This window comes from Microplitis demolitor, chromosome 4 (assembly GCF_026212275.2).
Source record: "Microplitis demolitor isolate Queensland-Clemson2020A chromosome 4, iyMicDemo2.1a, whole genome shotgun sequence".
Taxonomy (NCBI): domain Eukaryota; kingdom Metazoa; phylum Arthropoda; class Insecta; order Hymenoptera; family Braconidae; genus Microplitis; species Microplitis demolitor.
The window spans coordinates 11,963,543-11,986,437 of NC_068548.1; the positions used below are offsets into that span (position 1 = coordinate 11,963,543).

Below are 22,895 nucleotides of genomic sequence, written 5' to 3' on the forward strand. Positions count from 1 at the left end.
TGAAACTCGCAAAGTTGAAGTAATGATATTTGTATTTTTTTGAGATCTTTCAGTTAGAATATATAACGTATACTTTGCTGAAATTTTGTGACAGAGACGCGAAACAGCCCAATATAGCGTATGCGGTCGCCCACGCGTGATAATAAATAATAATAAACGATATTAAATAATGATAAATATCGAGACCAAATTAAAATAAAATAAAGAAAATTTAAACAAGGAATGAATTATAAATAATAAATACTTATCGTGCCTGGACCAGCTCCTCAGGCTGGGTTAGTGCACGCAGGCGCCAGACCGTTTATTTAAAACGGACAAAACTTTATTCAGGGGGAAAAGTTACGAGAGAAAATCCGAGCAAGTGACTCGTGACAAAGCGGAGAAACACTCAAAAGAAATAAAATAAATAATGAAAAGAAAATTAGTGACACAACAGAAATGAAATAAATCATAGAAAAATTTGTAGATAATGAATAATTACATACAAGTAATAATTAAGAACAGGAAAAATTAAAATTGAGCAGTAGGGAAAGATCCAGGAAAATAAAAATTAGACTTTCCCAGACAGCTGTTGGTTTCCACGTTTTAGTTCCTATAAACAATATAAAAATTATAATTTTTCACAATATTTAATTCGGTTAAATTAATAACAATAATGATACCTGATAATTGTCAAAAAAATAATACTGGAATATTACAATAAATTATATAAACTGAATAGCCAAAACCAAATAAATATAATTTAATTGATAATATAAATTTTTAATATCAAATAAAAGAAACAATTATTTCACTTAGATTTTCCCAAGATAATAAATAATAATAATATTTTTATTTCATTTTCTCTCTCAGCACTTGTGAGAGGGAGAAAGGTACGGAATTTATCCTCACTCACACTCAAAATAATAAATTCCTCAGTATTGAAATTAATTTTTAATTTTAAAATAAAAATGTTAACAATAATTTTAGACCACTGGGGTGATAAATAAATCAAAAGTAAAAGAAAGTAAAGTTACTTAATTATTTTAAACAATAATAAATATAAATAATAATAAATATATATAATTATGCTAAATATTTTTTTCCTACAAATATCTCGAGTGAGAACAAAAAATAATTTTTACCACTTTGGGAATTTTCAGCCAAGTGATAATATCAGTACTTGAGGAATTTACTCAAGTACTGTATGCGCTCTGTAGATATATATACTACAATTGTATATATATGTATACCGGCAACGTTTTACTACGTTGCACTTAAGTCATATATACATATATATAGAGACAGAAATATCAGAATATTTTTACCAATAATATACAAAATATTTAACGATAATTATATACAATGCAAAACATGTATCATCCAGTATCAATTATTAATAAATTAATTTCCCTCGCCGCGGCGACCAACAACTACCGGGGGAGGTTATCACGCGAGAAATATATGCCGTGAAAGAAATTCAAAGTACTTACTCAAAATCTCCACGACTCAACAAAATGAAATTACAGATATTAATTACTTAATTCACCCGGTGAATTGTTACCACAACAACAGCTTTATTATTAAATATCCACAACTTTAAAGAAAATTACAAAATTGTTACTGATACATTGTCCGTACGCAGTGATAGTCCGTACCTTTCTAAATTAATTACCCCAACCTCCACCTGTTGGTCGTCGCCCACATGGTGCCACTGTCGCCCGTAATTACTATTATAATTATTTTTGTTAGCCCTGGGCCTAGTTTTAAATTAAAAATATAAAATATAAAGACAATCCTTAAATACCTGAATGATACATGAATAATTATTTAATGTATGAACTATCAATTTATAATCTATCCTACTTTTATCTTTTCCAATACTGAAATAATAATTATTTAAAATTTATCAAATTGACGTTGGAATTTTAGCCGAGGTATCGATTTACCGTTATCCGGCGGTCAATATTTTCAACCAAACTGACATCCTTAGTCGGATGACAAGTTTAAATAAAATAATACATTAGACAATCGTTGGGGCATAATGTTACGCTGGATTATGCATCCCAACTGTCTCAAAATCATAAACAAAAACTTAAAATTAAAATAAACCAATTATTTGTATTTTTAAATTATAAATTAAAATTCATTCGCACACGTGCTCTTTCATACTCGGCGCGCATGCGCTAGCACCGTGCACGGACCGCTGTCTCCATCGGTGAAATGGCGGAATGTCCGCGTAAAGACTCAATTTCAAATTTATAATTAAAATAATTAACTTACAACTAACTAAGATTAAATAATTTGAATCGTTACGTGACAAATATTTCTGGTCAAACTTCACTTATGCACTAAAACTTTTCACAATATTTATGAAAACTTAGTCCGTGGTGACTCACAAAGTCACATGATCTTTGTCACTTTTCAACCAGATCGGATGGATCTTAGAAATCTTTTCGTACAATAACACCGGCACACAAAAGAAAAAAATTGGTCCGACGGTTGACCCTGCGGGCCAGCCCCAAAACTTCCCGCCTATTTCAAGCTCCTCAAGCTCGAAAAATTGTTGTAAATAGATTTTCGAGCTCTTCGAGCTCGAAAATACTTTTTTATGCCCTTGTTTTCGAAAAAAAAAAGATTTTTTACCATTTTTTCTCAAACGATATCTCTCGAACGAATAAACCGATTGAGACGTTCAAGGTGGCAATCGATGCGTTTTATTGAGTTCTACAACTGATAAGATTTTAAAATTGATTTATAGAGCCGATTTTAAGAAATTTTCAAAATACTAAAAATTTTTTTTTTTTTTAATTGTTTCGAGAACGGTTTCTCTTGAAAGGATTAATCGATTTTGATGTTTGAGACGGCTTCGACGCGGCTTATAAAGCTTTAGAGCCTAGTTTATTTTGGAATCAATCCATCAAAAACATAAAAAGTCATCCAAAAAAAAACATTTTTGAAAAAAGATTTTATTTGGAAAATTTCCGAACGAGCTCTACCGATCAAGTTTAATTTTTTTTTCAGCTTCAAGGTATTCACAAGCCGCATTAAATGACACCTTGATGATCGACATCGGTTCATCTGTTCAAAAGTTATAGATATTTACATACCTACGTACGTACGTACATACTGTAACGGAGTTAGAATTAATAAATTCAAATAATTGAAATTTTAATTGTCCTTGAATTCCCCGCGGTTAGTTAATTATCAAAAATCGATTAACCCCGTGATCTTGTGTATCGACTGGTCCCCAGAAGCGCTAATTTTGGAGGCTCGTCTTCCTACCCCAATTAGAAGTTAATGAGAGTGGGAAAACTCACGAAAATTGCCGAGGGGTTGCAGACTTAGATATTATTAGAGAGTGCACGGGGTGATTTCACACAGAGTCGGACGGACCGGCAAACGAAGCTGCCAAGGAACGGCACATCAATTATTCAGGTAAATATATAAGCTCTGGAGAGGTTAGAGTGAAACCTTCCAGAAGCTATCATCATATTAATAAATTTGTAATTCTTGTATCTGGCAAGAAGCCGATACAATTATAGAAAGATAATCAATTTGTACTGAATTTTTAACAGATATGAAAATTTATTGGAGAGAATAGGGAAGGAATGGGAACGAGGAGATTGGCAGAGAGACTGGGTGAAGTTAAGGACGCCACGAGATTGGAAAAAAAGGAGGTAAATAAATTTCCGGCGGTTAGCCAAAATTTATTAATAATTAATTTTTATATATATTAAATAATTATTATTCGTGGGCAGTTTCCATTTCCGGGTCGTTCCTTATAAATAAAATTCTCGGCAGAAGCCAGAGTTCTTTTGTTAATTTACAACGCGGTCTGTCGGAATAAAATTCTCGGCAGAGAGGCCAGAATTTTAATTATTATTAATTATATAAATCAAGGAAAAATTTCTCGGCACGAAGCCAGAAATTAAAATCGTTATTAAGTCATTGCTATATGATATTTTAATCGATATTAATTAATAAGAAGAAATATAATAATAAGTAAGACTAAAAATTTAATTTCGTAATCAAGTTCTGTGAAAAAGTGATAAGCAATTTTTATATTTAATTATTTAACTTTGAGTAAACTATTCATATCAGTAAATTAATGAAATCGTTAAAGAAAAATTGAAAGTTGAACGCGAAGAAAGAAAGGCATAAATCAGAGAGAGATAGAATGAGACGCGTGAAAAAGAGAGAGATAGCGTCAGTTACTCGAGTCAGTAAATCTATCACTTGATGGAAAATTTTTACTGGGAAAATTTGTGAATTAAAGTGAATAATTCTAAATAAGGGAAAATTTTATAGTCTCTAAAATTAATTTTTAGAGTAAAAAAAAAAACAATTTTTTTTAGGAGAAAATTTTAAATTTTGTGTGCATGAGTAAGTCCAGGGGACAATAAATGAGTTATTAAATTGTGTGTGTGTGTGTGTGTGTGTGTGTGTGTGTGTGTGTGTGTGTGTGTGTGTGTGTGTGTGTGTGTGTGTGTGTGTGTGTGTGTGTGTGTGTGTGTGTGTGTGTGAGAGAGAGAAATACAAATAATTCCATGGGAATTTCAATCAATTAGTTTAAAATAATTAGATCCAGGGGATCTGGCAAGTTGCCAATTTGATTAGATCCAGGGGATCAGGCCAGTGGCCAGTTTTATTAATAATTCCAGAGAAATTCTTCGTTAAATTAATTAATAAAGTCTAGGGAACTTTGGATTGTAAGGAATAATAGTTGAAAATAAAATTTTGTACGATAAATTAATTATAAGTAAAATAAAACCCAGGGGGCAGTATTATTGTGTAATAAATAAAAATTGAAAATTGTATTGGATTTAATATCGTGTTGAATTATTTAATCCCTCAATTTTCTCACTCTGTATATATTTCAACGACCCTGATTTCAATATTAACATATCCGGTTCTGGAAGGCCGAGCCTTATCTTCCAGTGGCGCTCTTATTAAGATCAATTAATAAAAGGGCCAAATTTAGCAAGGTTGAAAATTATCCTGTTACAATGGCGCCCAACTAAAGAAAAATCCAGAAATTATATGAGAGTGAGAATTGAGGAAATAAAACATTCGTGTAAAATAAAGTAAAGGAATTAAAATTTTTTTTGTTCGGAAAGGAAAGAAGTTTGAAAATAATTATCAGTGTAGTTTAAATAAAGTGAGAAAAGGACTTATAATTATTTTATAAGAGTAAATCTTCAAAGGAAATTCAAATGAATATACGAAAAAAATAAAATAATTGAGTAAACAATAAAGTGATAAGTTTTAAAAAGAGATTAAATAAAATTACTTATAATTAATTTATTAAATAATTAATGACTGATTAGTTAAAAATAAGATATTTAAATTAATTAAATTCGATCTTTGATAATAATCACAAGAAAATTACCGGACTTGAAAAAATTATCGAATAATCGCGTCGTGAGAAATTGTCGTAGAAAAAAAAATAATACCGGATTTACATAAATTATATTATATACTACGAAATTTAAGTAAAGAATTTCAAGTCAAGTGTGTAAAGTCTAAATTTAGCATCAACAAAATTTTTCTAACAAAAAAATAAAGCTAAAGAAAGAAAAATAAGTTTGTCATTGTGCTAGAGGATTAAAGTAAAATATCAAAAACTTTATTTTGTAACTTAAATGAATACTGATATCAATTTACTTAAACTTCAATACTTAAATTTAGTTTTCAAAACAAAGTATTAAAAGATAAAATAAAATGTTTAACGGTGGTAATAGTTTCAACCCAACAAGGGAAACGTGGGTAAATTCGGAATTAAGAAGGCTTTCGGCCGGTAGAGGTCTAAATCGTAGATACGGCACACAAAATCCAGGTTCGTCATCAGCAACACTACCAGTACCGACAATATGTATATGTACAAACACCACGAACGTGATTACAACCACAACTAGCAGCTGTTATACAGCAGCTCCGTCCATGCTAAATCCAACAATTTCAAACGCCGCAAATGGGTCGGGGGGTATCCCACTTAGTTTGTCGGCAGGAAACAATGGAAATTTTGAAGACGCTGCAGTTGGGTCGGATGTGAAGCCACTCAATTTGCCGGCAGGAAACACGAGGAATTTGGACAACATAAATAGGTCGGGGGATAACCCACCTAATTTAACAGCAGTGGATGGACAGAATGTGAACAACGCACCCGGTCAGGAGGAGATACCACCGGACATGCGTTTCCTATTTGATCGTATGGATGAAATTTATCAATTCATGAAAAAGCTGTAGAAAAAAAAAATAAAACAGAAACGAAAAATTTCACTTGTAAATTTGAATACAAATTGAAAATTTCATTCATTTGTGTATAATTTTACAACGTAAATTTTTTGAGCGTTGAGTAAAAATCAGTGATATTAGATTATTTTTACTTGGAGTTGTTCAGAGCTCGCAAAGAAAATGCCACATATGTCCTGATTAAATAATCTGATTGGAAAATTCTAATAAGGAATTTCCAATAACAATTGAAAAATTTAATTTAATCGGATACTTGGAACTCTCCCTAGAAATTCTAATTGAATGCTTACTTCTAATTGACTCTAATGGAAATCCGATTGAGTTTAAATCAGATTTGATTAGAATTTTTAATCAGGATAATTAAAAATACTAATTTTATGAAAATGTATTCATTTTTAAATCAAATGGATCCTTGTTCAGAAATGAAAATAAAACACAAAATATAAAATTATAAACAATAGAAAATCAAAGAAAAGTTTTTGTAAAACAAAAAAATTATGGCCCTGCAGTTAGCAGACAGTTAGTAACTATGATTAGTTACAGCAAAACTTATGGTGAATGTACGGACAAAAGTTACGTGGCAAAATTTACAGTATATTTAAAATAAATTAGAAAAAAAAATATAACAATAAATTCACGTTTTTTTTTTTATATTTGTCTACTGTATTGCTTAATACATATTTTTTTTTTTTTCATATGTTATTATTTGAATTGAGTTGAAATTCAAATTTTAAATTTTTATCTGTAAAAAAAATGATTACCCAAAAAACTCGTAACGATAAGTATTGATGAAAGTTAAAAGCAAGTCCAGCAAATGACAAGAACACAGCGATTGATTAATGAACAAAATTCAGCATCAATAAATTAATTGTCCAGAATGTTGAATGAAATGATGACAGCGCAAAGTGAATTAATGAACAGGCTCAACCCTCTGGACAACTCGTGGCGTTCTTACTCGCCAGTGGATTGGAGATCAGCTGAACTTCAATTTGGTACAACCGTTGCCCCGATGGGTCAAGGTTTTGCGAGGGAGAGTGTTCCAGCTTAAATAAGACCACAATGATAAACAATTCAGCCTCCAATTCAATACCAGCAGCAACTACGAGTTGACAACAATCATCAAACTCAACAACAAACAATTCAGCCTCAAATTCAACAACAACAGCAGCCGCAAGTTGAATACAATAATCAAATTCAACAAGTTAGTCAACCTGGATAGAATAATTAACAGACATCAATCGCTGATCAATTGAGTAGTCTTCAGGAACAATTGCACCAATTTCAATTAAACCAGCGACAACAGCCAAATAATGAACAGGGCCAAATTCTGTCATATCAAAATTCCCCTCAGAGAGTAAGTGTTGGGGATAGGGAACCCACACTTACACAACACCAACGGAATCTCGGCAAGAGTGTTTCACTTTTTGTGGAAGACAGGCGTTGGAAAGACATCATACAGAATCTGAAAATGGGCAACATTTTCTATCCTCAAGAAAATTTAACTGTTGACGAATTCTTACACGCAGTTGAAGCTAGAGCAAATCGAGGACTGGATGGATAAAGAACTTCTGAGAGTCATGAGCTATATTCTTCAGGGCGCTTCGTCTCGTTGGTATGACTTGAACTACAATAGCTGGTCGGGGTATTTGCAATTCAAGACTGAGTTTCGCAAAGCGTTTGGTAGTCCTGCAACTGATCATCAAATTATTATGGATACAAGCAACATGAGGATGAACAAAGGAGACAATGTCACGGAGTTTGTTTTAAATACACAACAGAAATACCAGTCTATGAATATTCCACCTCCAGTAGAAGATCAAGTAGCGTGTATTAGAAATCATCTAACAGACGAGCTTCGGACGTTGGTCTTTGCAAGATAAGTCCACATCTACGAAGGCTTATTACACGCGTTACATGAAGCCACAAGATGAAGAAGCTCAACAGTTATTGGTGCCTCAAAAAACAGTCAAGTTCCAGGACTAACCTCGATTTGGCTTTTTGCAATCGCCCACCAGGGAAACTATCTATGAGAAAGACGATCAAGAATATACACAGTGTACTGTCATAGAACCCAACTCTCAATCTACTTACAATAATAGATATGGTGTCCAGATGAAGACTAATAATAATTATAATCGTGTACCTTATCAAAATAAAAAACAAATGGGATTCCGGTCACGTGTCAACCAGTTTCCGAGATCACCAGGTTTCATTCAAGCTCCAATATTTGTGCCAAGAAGCAATAAACCGTGTTTTAATTGTGGGATAGTGGGACATAATTTTGAAGTATGTGTAAATCCACGACAAGAAGTATGTAATTTGTGCTTCGGAATTGGATATACCCGGGAAAATTGTGAACTGATTAAATTTACAGAAGACAATAAAGCCACTAGTATAACCAAGGAGGGTCCTAAGGCACAAGTGAACAGAGGTGATGCTCGAAAAAACGAATAATACCTGGTCCGAAATCCCCGTCGGCTCAGGTGGTTCCGGAAACAACAGAGGGGTCCAAAATTTCCGAAATTAAAAATTTAAGTGATTCAAATACCAGCTCAGTGAGCCGGTTTGTGGATTCGCCGGCAGTGAAGCCGCGAAACTGCAGATCCGACAGGATAGAGTCATACAGTACGGGAAATTTAGACTTGATAATCCCGTGGGTCAGAGATGACAAGTCGGTGAATATTACTGAAGTCGCTGAACAATCCATTCAAACTTTAGAAGAACCAGAATTAAATAATGGAGTGACAGTTCAGCCGGATGCAGATCTTGGTGGTTTAATGGCCATTGCGACAGAAGATAGTGACGATAAAGAGTGTGAACCATCGTGGGAAGACGAAATCGAACCTGGGTTCGAACCAGAGGATAATGAGATGGAACCAGGGGAGTGGCGATCTCTGGAGCTCGGCAGGGGGGAGAGCCAGCTTTCAGAAACGCCGGCGGCTGATCCCATTTCCACATCATCATCAAGGGAATCTTTCCTTCCTGGAATACTTTGAAGATATCCTCTGTCTGCAGCTATCAAAAACCGATTGGCAGGAAGAAAAGTCTTCGTTCATGGTCCAGGTCCTCGACCACCGATGGTGACAGCTAGAATACCAGTTTCATTATGGATCTTTGACATTAAATTAAATGGGATCCTAGACACTGGAAGTGAAAGATCATACATCAATGCAAAAGTGTATGACGACATTCGGGAATATGCTTCTGGAGATCTTCAACCAGATGAAACTAAGAAACGTGGTATTTTACTAGCCAACCACACTATCTGTAAAAGCCTAGGTGGAGTTCCGTTCATCATACACATTGTTTCTGTGGCCAGCGAACAATATTGAAGTGTTTTGGAAGACCTGGGGTATTCAGTGGTTCTCGGTATGGATTTTGTGTTACAATTTGGAGTAATAATTGATAGTAAAAACCGAATGTGGAAGTTCAGATAGCACGAAGATTTACCCGTTTCAAATCATCTCATGTAAAGAAAATATCACAAACTGTGCGTCCATGACAGCTGAGGAAGAATTGGATTTTGAAAAATTCATTGAACAAGAAATAAAAAGTTATGAGAATCTACCAAATCAAGGACTGATGAATATTGTGGAACATAAGATTGTTTTGAAACCGGGAGCAACACCAGTAAGAATTAAACCGTACAGAAGAAGTCCAGTAATTAATGAAGAACTAAATCGTCAAATTGATGAACTCCTGGAGAAAAAATTCATTCGACCTAGTTATAGTGTCTGGTCTTGTTCGCCAGTGATGGTATCAAAACCAAATAATAAATGGCGATTTTGCGTGAATTATTGGCCAATCAACAAGTGGACTATACCACCAGCTCATCCGTTACCTAAAATGCTTAAAATTCTAAGTGCCTCATACGGGGCAATATGAATCAGTACTATCGATTTAAAGGAAGCATTTCACCAAATTCGTATGTCTCCTGCATCGACTTCTCTCACCGCTTTTTCCGTGGAAGTACGAGGGCAATACGATTGGCTACGAATGTCCTATGGTTTAGTTGGGGCTCCCAGTACATTCCAGAAAGCTATGGATGAGCTGAAAGATAGATTACCCAAGAAACTTGTCGATGAAAATTTACCAATGAGTTGGTCAGAAAAAGTATTTGCGTACTTAGACGAGTGGATTGTCATCAGCGAGACTCTAGAAGAACACAAACAAATTTTAAAGCTGATATTTACAATTTTCCGAGAAGCAGGTCTACTAATTAATCCAGCGAAGTGTAAATTTTGTCGCCCGGAAGTAAAATTTTTTGGGTTCATTGTCAATCAAACAGGTCTACATCCTGGCCCAGAAAAGATAGCGCCAATTGTAAATTATCCACGTCCAACGAACCGGAAACAATTTCGAAGTTTCCTTGCCTTAGTAAACTGGTATCATCGTCATCTTCAAGATGTAGCTGAAGCTCAGGGCCCGTTAAATAAATTAACCGGGGTGAACACTGAGTGGAAATGGGAGCAGCAAGAAGAAGAGTAATTTCAAAAATTAAAGCAAGTTTTAATTGATGCACAACCACTTGCTATACTTAAGGTGGGACATCCATACTATTTATACACTGATGCTTGCGATACTAGAATAGGTGCATTTCTGGTTCAGCGGGATGTCGAGACTAGAAAAGAATATCTTGACTAGAAAGATCGGCTAGAGGGTGTCCGCCCTCTTCATCTCCAGGTGGAAAATTGGTATGAAATAAAATTCAACAACGTTCGTAAGAATCCAAATAATTTTCCGGAATGGAGAATAGTCGATGATCGTTTGGAATATTATCGTCCAGACAACTCAAAGGCAATAGTAGGTGACGAGGACGCTTGGAAACGAGTCTTAAGAGATCCAGAAATTCAAGAAGTATTGAAGAAAAATCATGAAGACCCAGATGCTGCGCATCTCGGGAGAAAAAGAATGTATGAACGAATTAAAACTCATTATTATTGGCCAGGAATGTATCAAGACGTTGATAGTTATGTGGGACAATGTAAAATCTGCAAGAAGGCTAAATATAAACAATCATCGTCAAAAGCCCCGTTTCAAACGAGACAACCTATCAAGCCTTGGGCAATAGTGGCTGCAGATGTAACTGGACTTTTCAGAAGATTTTTCAGAGGAGGTCCTACAATTAGACCTCGACTCAGAGAAGGAGAAACAGTTGGGCCGGGGTGATCCCACTTAACTGGGTGTGGTTCCTTGCCTCCATAAAAGTGTTCACAATCTTTATTAATAAAATTTTTTTTCTCTTTTCATACCATATATAATCAGTTAACTTGTTTACTTGCTAAAATTAATTCATTTCAATTAATTTTCCATTAAAGTAAGTTACTGGGAAACTCTCCAGGGCATCCATCTATCTCTCAAAAGTCGTGGCCACTAACAAAAGAGAAATTCTGACAAAGTCAACTCCGGATGGATCCCAAAGCTCCAGTCAGAATACTGTTGAGCAATGATAAGTTCTAAGAATTCAGACTCGAGCTGAGCTCACTCAAACCTAAAGAAACATCGTCTCTCATCAAAGGCCCAGGGATCCCGGGAATCCCCTGCAATGACCAATCGGTCAGGGCCCTCAGTCAGACTTTCCTCCAATAAAGAATCGAACTTGGAACATTCCCAGTCCTAACAGAATCTCGGAAATTCCTAAACAGCGTTATCATCGAGATCGTTCAGAGCTCCAGCCAGACTTCTTTCAGTATCTCGGGAACTTTTCAACGACATCTACCGTGTGGCCATTTAGGTTCCACTGCCAGACTTCTCTTACGGACTATACCAGTCTTTATTAGGTCATCCAGACAAATCTTTCAATTCTATCAGTTTGACAAAGATATCCTAGTCTTACCAATCGACTACAGAATCCCGAGAACCCTTTTCAACGTCTACACTGAGATCGTTCAGGACCCCAGTTGGACTTCTCTTTTATTTTTCTTATTGATTACAATATGGTGCAAGACGATTTACATGCACGATTTTATATTTTCTATTCGGTATTTTCCTAATTCTGTGAACTATGTTATTTAATTTATTTTCAATTTCATAATGTTCAGTCACGAGCTTGACTAATTTGAAACAAGCTTCGTGTATTTCCGAAAAGTCCGGGGGTTGCCGAACTCGCTCAATTTTACTTGCATTATATCAATTTATTACGATTGAATTTTATTATTATATTTTATATTTTACTGGCAACTTAGCTTGCGATTCTATTGTTTATTATATATTATTATTTTAGTATAAAATACGTTTAAGTTAATTAGTTTATCATTACGTTACCACTGTTACATCTACGGTATCAGCGTATTAATTATAAAACACAAAATCAGTGCGATAACCAACGCTTTCGACGTGGCCATTCATTGTTATTTGGACCATATCGATTTTATTCTGCGAGAACATTTATTGTAAGTAATTGAAATTATTATAACTGGCAATAAACTTGCATACTTTCCTTTCTACCTACTATCTTTTATTCATATTTTAAAATACTGGTAAAATTATGTAATAAGATCCAATACCTATTGATTAAGCTGCATAGGATAATTGAAGTAATTATAAGAAATAATTTATAAATAATAAGCCGTAAGGTAGGTGGATGAATTTTCATGTACGTTGTCGAGTTTGAATAAGTGCGGGTCTTTGCATTGCAAGAACCCCAGCCCACTGCTCTGTGCAAGTAAAATAAAAATTTGTTAGAGGCAGCCTAAGCCAGGGTTCAACCCGCTAATTCTGGTGGCTGCTGGTGAAAATCGCGAAAAGAAAAGCGGTTTGTCTCAACTGGCGCTCGAACAGGGACTTTGCAGTAATTCAAACGGGCAACTGAAAATTCTATTGATTTTTCTCACGGCTTTGCAGCAAAAATTTTATACAATTTTCAGTAATAATTTTAAAAATTTTACCAGTATTAACAATTTCATTTTTCTACTGTTCCGTCGATAACGGAAGTCTGATGTTAATTGTCATCTTATTAACGTAAAATTTCAAAACATTTAAAAGAGTCACCACCTGGCGGTACGTAATTTAAATTCACCACCGCGTCGAGTCGCACCGCAAACGCGCGCGCTCATTATAGCGTCGGTTTCGCTATGTCTCATCGTCGCACTTATGCCTTCAGCATCTCTCTGTCGCACAGTTGTCTGATTTTTCCGTTTGGTCGAACCAACGCACCGGTGTCACCGCGTTTTTCTGCACCAGTTGACTACGAGTCTTACTACCGAGCGCACACACTGTGAGCATTTTGGCTATAATTCTCAAGCTAACAATTCTAATTTCATTAAATAAATTAATTATCTGTTATAATTTAACTGCATCGTAAAGAGATAAGTATTCCTTGACATCATCCAGGTATTAATTGGACTTATTTCATAAAAATTAACCCATATTTTTGTCAATCTCAAATTCCCGTGGTTACTGCGTCGTATTTAAAACAAGTCGGAACCTGTTACGCGTGGGTCCTACCCATTCAACCCGGGATTCCTTTCGTGTTTCATTGATTAGTCAATTTAATTGTGTTCGGCATTTAATATTAATATTAAATAACAACAATACAATTAACAGTGACTAGTTAACAATTATACATCATTTATTATTATTAAACATTCAGTATATCTTGAGGTGAAATTTCCCGCGTTCGTCATTATTATCATTGTTAATAAATATTCATCCGTGATCAATTACTTAAGTTCAGTATACATTCAAGTAACGGCCTAGTCGCCAACTAATAATCGGTCAATTCTAATTGATCAGATTTAATTAACTGCAGTAAATATTCGTCTTTGTCACGAACATAACCAAGTAATCTAATTCAATAGATTTGATCTAGACATCATTCCATTCAACGACTAGTCGCATCATATTGTCCATCGGCAATAACATTGAATTTCCAACTTCTGCAAGCTAACTGCAAGCTATCAGCATTCTGCGCGATTCGAATCGTAAGACCGATCTGATCCGTCGGTAATCTCGCCTCTGCGCATACATATATTCGAAGCTTTCATCAATTAAACGGTCTCTAGTACCAAGTACTATCCAATTGTTCCCCAGCGGACAATTGGAATTTCTTTGCTTATATACAGACGTGTATATTTTGCATATAATTCTTACAACGCAATACGACGATCCAGCATCGCGTAATATCTAACTGTATACGTTCATACATACATCTAACACGCATACACTCATACATATACGTTGTTCTTGTGTCAATTGTTCAACGAGTTATCATCATCCTTCTGATATCAATATTTTCATACCGTTCATTGTAACTTCTTCAAAGGGTTTTATGCCGTAGTGCTTTCCCTAACTTTTTGGGTCCAAATATATTCTTCAATTTGATACCCAATCACGACTTTTATTTAATACTACCCAATTCACCCATTCATCCTCCTCATAAATTAATTTAAACTAGAATACTAATTCAATTTTATTTTCAGATCATTTAGATAATTAATAAATAAGTTAAACAATAGAAAAAAGGGATTAATTTCCCACTAACATCTACATTCATCAGTCCATTACATTTCATAATTCATTATCCGCATCAAAATTTTATAAAATATTTAATTGCTTCTCTAATTTATTTATTTTAATTATTATCAATTTATTATAAATTATTTATTAAAAAAATTTATTTATCATTGCAATATTGTGTGCCGGTTTCGCTCCCATAAGTATTTCGTTGTATTCTGACCTTGAGCGTATACTAGCTACACGTGTAGTAACTCGAGACACTAGTATTTACTCTTTACAGTTTATTATCCTCTGCTCACGCACAAAAGACATCCCAAAGTAACTAATAAAAATAAATACTTAAAATGTTAAAATAAAACTTTGGTGCGAATATTTTCTAAGTAAAGAAATTTATTATTTTCTGTACAACCCAAAAGATTACTATATTCGTTTCCGGTTTAAAATAAAATATCTTTTGCTCGAAAAAATTGTCCTCAAATAAACTAAGCACTTAAGTACATTATCAATAGAATCTTTGCAGTAATAAATAAGAATTTTATGAGTCACTGAAAATTTCAATAACCCAAAATAAGTCATTACAGTAATAAACAAAAATTTATTAATCATTAAGAAATTTAATAACTTAAATAAACTATTAATTTATTAATAAATAAATAATCTTTAGAGTTTTGGAAAGACTCGTATCACAATAATTCCTGATTAAATAAATCTATTTATAATCTGACAAGATTATTATCAGTTCGGATTAAGAAAAAAAATATTAATAATAAACTTTTATAAATTATTGTTTTGAAAAGAATTTACTGGGACAGTTTTCCCGCCAAAATGACGCTACCGAGAACGCCGATTCCACAATCATCTCTCCCAGTCACCTCGGTTAATAATCCTAGTAATCTTATTCATTTTCCTACTGCAACAAGCGCAATGGATGATCTTGTCGATCTTACGCAGAACGATGAGATACATAATAGTACCCTTTGTACCCAAAGTCAATCTGTTAATAATAATTACAATGTTTGTACGACTAGTTCGGGCGGTAATATTAGCGTCCACCACCACAATGTTAGTGGGGTTGTGCCAATTTCCGAATCTCAAGATACGATCTCCGTTGCCGTATTACAAAATGTAGTTTCGAGCCTTCAGACAAAAATTGAAGCTTTGCGGGCAGAACGTCAGCACTTGCTTCGTATATCGAGCACGGTTTTGCGACCCCCAGTTACTCAATTGCCACCCCCATCTTTTCAACCAGACGCATCAAGCATGTGGATGCCGAGAGAGCTGTTCCCTGCTGCCACTGTGACGTCACAGGCAGCAAACCCCCTCTGTACTCGTCAAGTCATCCCACAGCCACATGCACACGTTTCGGCAACGCAAGAAAACGGACAGCAGTTCGCCATGCCTGGCTTGCCTGCGCGTGAACCGTACGCGCACTCAGTGGTCCCACCACCAGCTCATACGCTACCAGTGCATACGAATGCCCAGCCGACACTCTCGTACACATACATTCATCCACCTAGCAATAATAGTGCACCCGCACTCACAAATCCATACACACAAGCTTCATCAGTACAAGCATACCCACATGCTCAGCCGTCAACCTGGCATAATACTTATACAGGTGCAGCGGGGAATTCAAATATGAGTGGGTCTATGTCTATGCGGTTGTATGATCTCAGTCGTCTTGTTAAATCTTGGAATGTCTCATTTCCGTCACATGATCGATCTTCTCCTATTGACGCCAGAAAATATTTGAAAATAATCGAGCAGCGGATGATCAGCAATGATATTTCTTTTGAAAATTTTCATGCAGTAGTAACCAACACACTTCGCGGCGACGTACTCGAGTGGTATTACCAAAATGAAGGTGTATTTCACAGCTGGGTGGCCTTCAAAAAATTTTTTAAGATTTGGCAGGTTCAGCATACGGATGAGTCGGTGCTGCAGGGGATATATTCGGCTAAACAAAACAGCAACGAGACAGGCGTTGCATTTATTAATCGAATGCAATGCGAATTTGCAAAATTAGAAGATCCGTTACCGCAAGTGAAGCAGATTCGAATTATAACCTCGTGATTTAATCCTCAGTTTCTACAAAAATTTTCGGATACGACTATTATGACTTACGCGGAATTGTACACGCGGGTCAGTGCCTGGCAGTCAACGGCTGATGCGCTGAACCCTCATTTTAAAAATCGTAAAGAAAATAACAGTAGAATCAAAACCCGTAGTCAATTAAATTCTATCAAAAGTACAGAAACAGATCAATTAAATCGTATAGAGACTTTACAGCCTTCTACTGTACCACCCAACAATAATTTCGCAAATAATAATCTCAATAGAAATAATAATCTTGATAGAAATAATAATTTTAATAGAAATAATAATTTTAACAATAATAAAAATTTTCATAATCCTAAATACACTCAAAATTCAACACAGTCAAATCCAGTTAGCAAAAATGTAGATTTTGAGTCTTCTACTTTATTAAATAATTTCGAGCCTATGATGAAAACTATTCTAGAAAATTTAGATCAAAATACGGTAAATACGTCACCGGGAAAAGTAACTCCTATTAATTCAACTCCAGTATCATCGAATAATAATGCAACGAAAACTCCTGTCTGCGGTCGTTGCGGAAAAATTGGTCATATTGCCGAAGTTTGCTGTGGACCAGTAACCGACGAACTGCGTATTTAAGCAGGATTACCTCTTCAGCCACGTCCTTCGTCTCCAAAAAACGCATAAGCGCCCTGGTAGACACCCATCACGTTACCAGGGCTCCTGTACCAAATAATAATTCGGACAAGCCTATTGTAAATACTGAAGATAAATCAAATATGCTCAAATTGAATCCTGATGCTCCTGAATTCGTCATCAGTCGTGGAAAATTCTTTTTAAATTATCCTATAGCTGCCGATACTCCAAAATTGGTTGGCAATGAGAATCCTGAGGCTGATTTAATTGATTTTTCAAGTCCCCTCGATCAAGTTATCAAGTATTTAGTTCAACATCGTATCGAATTGACAGATGATACTCCCATACGCACTAAACCATACCGTAGAAGTCCACCAGTAATGAAAGCGATGCACGATAAAGTTGATGAATTACTCGCGAAGGGTTATATTCAGCCTTCAAATAGTGCTTGGGCATGTTCGCCAGTAATGGTACCCAAGAAGAACAATACTTGGCGCATGTGCATCGATTACCGGCCATTAAATAAAGTCACAAAAAAATGTGCTTATCCACTACCAACTATGCATCGCATTTTGTCAAGCCTTCAAGGTGCTAAAGTAATTTCGGTACTTGATGTCAGCGATGCCTTTCATCATGTTCTAGTCGAGCCAAATAGCCGTCAGTACACAGCATTCTGTGTAGATGGACAAGGGTTATTTGAATGGATTCGGATGCCATTTGGTCTCACAAATGCACCAAGCACGTACCAAGAAGTTTCCGATATAGTACGACGAAAAATTATTGAGTGATTAAAAACTCAGTTTTCACATACTGAAGCAGAAAATAAAATTTTCGCCTATCTCGACGACTGGATAATAATTAGTGACGATTTACAAGAGCATAAAATTCTTCTCCAAGCTGTCTTTGAAGGATTCCGTAAGGCTGGAATAAAAATGAACGAAGAAAAGAGCCATTTTGGATGCTCTGAAGTTCACTTTTTGGGCTTCATTATTAACAAAGATGGTTTGAAACCCGATCCAGCTCGATTGGAGCCAATTGCAAACTATAAACGATCTACAAACCGTAAGGAACTGCGAAGATTTAATAGATTAGTCAACTGGTACTATAAACATCTTAAAAATGTTGCACAAGTTCAAGGTCCTTTGAATAAATTAACCAGTACTCGAGTTCCATGGGAATGGACAGACGTCGAAGAAAAAGCTTTTGAGGGAACAAAAGAAGCCCTGTTAAAAGCCGCAACATTGTCATTGTCACGTCCAGACTTATCTTATCGTCTATATACTGATGCTAGCAACACGGGGTTAGGTTCTGTTTTAACTCAGTATGATCCAGAACTCGATCGAGAAAATTTAATTATCTGTTTAAGTCGACCGTTAAATAAAGCCGAAATGAATTACACAACAACAGAAAAGGAATATCTCGCTGTCGTGTGGTCCTTACGGAAATTACGCGGTTGCATCGAGGGTTTACCAGTCACGGTCTACACTGATCATTCCGCATTAAAATGGCTTTACTTACTAAAAGATCCTGCAGGTAGATTGGCCAGGTGGACAATTGACATTTCCGCTTATGACATCGTAGTTGTTCATTATCGGGGTATACAAAATGAAGCTCCAGACGCACTTTCGCGGTGATACGAAGAACCAGAGACTGCTGATTTAACTGCTTCCGATTCTAATCCGTCATCACTGTATATAATTGATCAAAATTCTGCTTGGTATGACGAGAAAGTCCGAGTTGTTCAGAAATATCCAGAGAATTATCGTGAATGGAAATATGAAGATGATAAGTTTTATTTTTACCGTCCACTAGCTGTCCAATACTTGGTGAATTAAATCCTTGGAAAGTCGTTCTAACTGAATCAGAAATTCGTCCAGCTATCGAAAAAGCACACTGTGAAGCTCAATCGGGTCATCTTGGGATTGACAAAACTTATCAACGTATACGAGATCATTTTTACTGGCCAGGAATGTCTAAAGATGTCTCATCGTACGTTTCAACTTGCGAAACTTGTATAATGACCAAAAGTGACCAGACAAAACCGCAAGGATATATCGGAACGAGACCACCAACTCAGCCTTGGTCTATTATTTCTATTGATACAATTGGTCCATATACCCGTTCAACTATGGGGAATCAATATGCTCTGGTTATTGAAGATCTTTATACGCGCTATCTTGAAATCTTTCCTCTGAAACAACAGTCGGGAAAAATCATAAAATATCACTTGATGTCTGTATTCAATCACTTGGGTCCTCCTTGCCAAATTATCTCAGATAATGGCAAGGAATTCATAAACAAAGATATAATTAATTTAATTAGTCAATTTAATATCAAATTTACATCTACTCCTATCGGTCACCCTTGCGCAAATCCCGTTGAACGCTGCAATCGTACAATTAAACCTATGATTGTCGCGTTTACAAGTAAAAATCAAAAAGATTGGGATGAACATATCGATGATTCAAAATTCGCGTATAATACCTCGGTATATACTGCTTTAGGCGTCTCTCCATTCTATCTAAATCACGGACGTGACGCACGACTAATTAATGACACCGATCCTCTTGAAAATGTAGACGTATCTGACGTTACCGTTTGGCAAGCCCGAATGGACCGTGCAGTTGAACTGAGACATTTTGTTGAGCAAAATATGTTGAAAGCTCGGGAACGCACGCGGAAACAACACGAACAAAAATTTTCTGATATTCCTATAGATTTAAAAATCGATAATCAAGTTTATTATTTAAATAAAAAATTAAGTAATAAAGTCGATGGTTATAGTGCTAAATTAGCAACAAAGTATTCGGGACCCGCGATTGTCTCTAAAATTTTGAGTCCTCTAGTAGTCGAATTACAAGATAATGCCAGTAACGATATTGGCACATACTATTACAATGATTTAAAAATTCCTAGACGGTCTCGAAGACGTAACTGATTGTTTTCAATATATTTCAGATCATTCATCATGAAAGTCAAAATACATGGAAAATCAGGATCAGATACTGAAGCCTCATCTCATGAGTCCGAGGCTGAGGTGTCTGATACTGAAGTATCATCAACTCATACAGTCATACCATCATCTGATTCATTATCACTCACCGCATCAACATCCACCGCTGAATTACCCCCTGTTACCGAGAAGACAACACCAACTTCGTCACCGGCTGCACCTGTAATTACAACAACCGTCGCAGCATCACCAACATGGTCTACTGCGTCAGCGACATCGACTGGACCCCAATTTGCGTTGCTGCCATGGCAAACTACGACTGGCCTCGACTTTGGTCGTCCATCATCCGCACTCTACGTGTCGAGTCCAACAGCCACACCAACTTCAGCAATCTTCGAGACTTTAACTAAATTCATGAAGGATGAATTTAGTAAGCTCCACGCTCGCATTGACCGGGCCATAAGTCACCGTTCTGCTTTCACGTCAATATCATCTGGGACATCAAGATTCAACATCCAGTGGATGGAACGCATCGACGAGAAGCTAGAAGACCTGCAAATCGTCATTCAAACCAACACTGACTAAGTCGCAGAACTCAAAACGCAATTAGAGTCTCTGAAAATGCCTCCAGTCACTCCGCAACCAGAGTCAAGTATTACAACAAACCTCGCGGCACGACTTGATCAGTTAACTGAGCAAGTCCAGCGAAGCCAAAAATTGATCGCAGACATCAAATTGCCAAGCCCAGAAGAGTTTGCTAAGAAATTCCAGGAGATCAATCTGAAAACACAACTGACCGTCACCGAAATCAGCTGTCAGACAACAACGACCTCAGCCACAACCTCTACTCCAATCAAAGTAGAGTATGCCATCGGTATTACGCCAAACAACAAATCGGTGTTGCCATTACTGGCTCAACAAGCTTCTGCTTGCGGTCCGAATCCAGGACTCAAGATCCGCGATGGTGCATACCAACGTCCATCGCCGGAAGGCGCCAGATTTCCACCATCTTCACTGCTTGCCCGGTGAATGGCTCGCCAAGAGTTATCTGAAAAGGAAGTTTCGACACTACGAGCTTCGGGAGCTATTCCCAAGGACATCAAAACCAAGATCCAAATGGTAACGTTCGCCAATTCGTTACCGTACTCACAGACAACTCTAGCTCCAAAATATGATGTCCCGCTGCAACCTAAAGGAGCATATAAGCAATTTCTGTCTAGTATAACTTCTGTGCCAACATCAAACTCTACAGCAGCTGCCATGGAGATATCCCAACAGGTCGTCGTCTATAACGGTCTCCATTTTATGGACTACGCCACCTTCTGCAAAGCTGTCGAGAAGATCTGCATCACTGTTAAGCCTCGGATATGTTACGCAGAATTGAGGGAATCATGGACACAGACGGTAACGACTCAAGCTCAGTCGTTGTTCATCTCCAATGCGTGTCAAAATTGTCGGCAACGAGACCACAAAATTGCCGAATGTCAATTACCATGGCGACCTGACATATGCCACGTATGCTATCAAGACCAAGTGACGACGGCAACGTGCTTCCGTCCACACGATAAAAATTACAAGGACTACATTCGGGGACGTTGTCAAGGCTGTGGCATTCCAAGCCAATTGTATGACCCACACTGCAACTTTTGTAATCGCAGATACCCGGGGTACAAGGATTGGATATCAACGAAGTACACTCCAGAGGATATCGAGCGCTTCCATCGAAGTCATCTGCGAGCGACGAGGAAACCAGAATAAAAATTTTTTTATTTTGTCTACTATACGTTACCGATTTAGATTGTAAATCTAAATAAACACATATACATAATCTCATACTCATCTCATTAATTCATTTTATTATTGTTGCCAATTGTAATAATTTTCAATTACAGCTTCGAGTCCGGTAGCAGTTGGTGGCAAAAAAAATTACTACCCTTTTTTTACAGCCCAGAGACTGTGGAAAACAAATATTTAAAATTATATTTTTACTACTATTGTATATTTCATTTTCTAGTTCGTGAGAATTCCTGATCCAGATCGAGGTCCCAGGATCGAAGTGGAATTGAGATTAGGGTGGCAGGACTTGGAATTTAAGTCACAATACTCCTAACCGCTTGCGATCGCTTTCAAAAATATTTTTTTTTACTGGCAATCTACTTGCACAGCTGACGATTGACTCGCACTTTAAAATTTAAATCAACACTGGCAATTGACTTGCACTACTGGCGATTAATTCGCAACACTGTAAATAATTTAATGTACATATTTTTTTTTATATAACTATTGTATAAGAATCACTGGCAATCTAGTTGCATATCTGGCAATCTCTTGCGTATCTGGCAATTTACATGCATATCTGGCGATCTACTCGCAATATTTTCAGACAACCTAGACAAAGGGTCAAAGGGGTAACCTTGGCTTAGTGGGGGGATTGAGACAATGTGAATTGTCTTCGTCGTCCTCAGCCTTGCGGTTCCCATTTTTCCCGTCTTCTTGTCGTCTGAAACTACACAAGTCATAGTGCCGTGGTCACATGACTAATTTTCACGTTGACGCA

At 36.3% G+C, this 22,895-nt stretch overlaps 2 protein-coding genes across 2 annotated transcripts in view; one reads left to right on the top strand and one right to left on the bottom strand.

The window, feature by feature from the left end:
• The window catches only part of LOC103578665 (synaptotagmin-7), a 926,763-nt gene that overhangs the window by 770,562 nt on the left and 133,306 nt on the right, over positions 1–22,895 (bottom strand). The window lies entirely within an intron of this gene.
• On the top strand, positions 3,342–20,923 carry LOC128667625 (location of vulva defective 1-like). The gene is made up of 3 exons (XM_053738537.1): positions 3,342–3,417; positions 3,558–3,659; positions 20,344–20,923. The coding sequence occupies exon 3, from the start codon at positions 20,354–20,356 to the stop codon at positions 20,921–20,923; it is 570 nt and encodes a 189-aa protein (XP_053594512.1). The 5' UTR covers positions 3,342–3,417; positions 3,558–3,659; positions 20,344–20,353.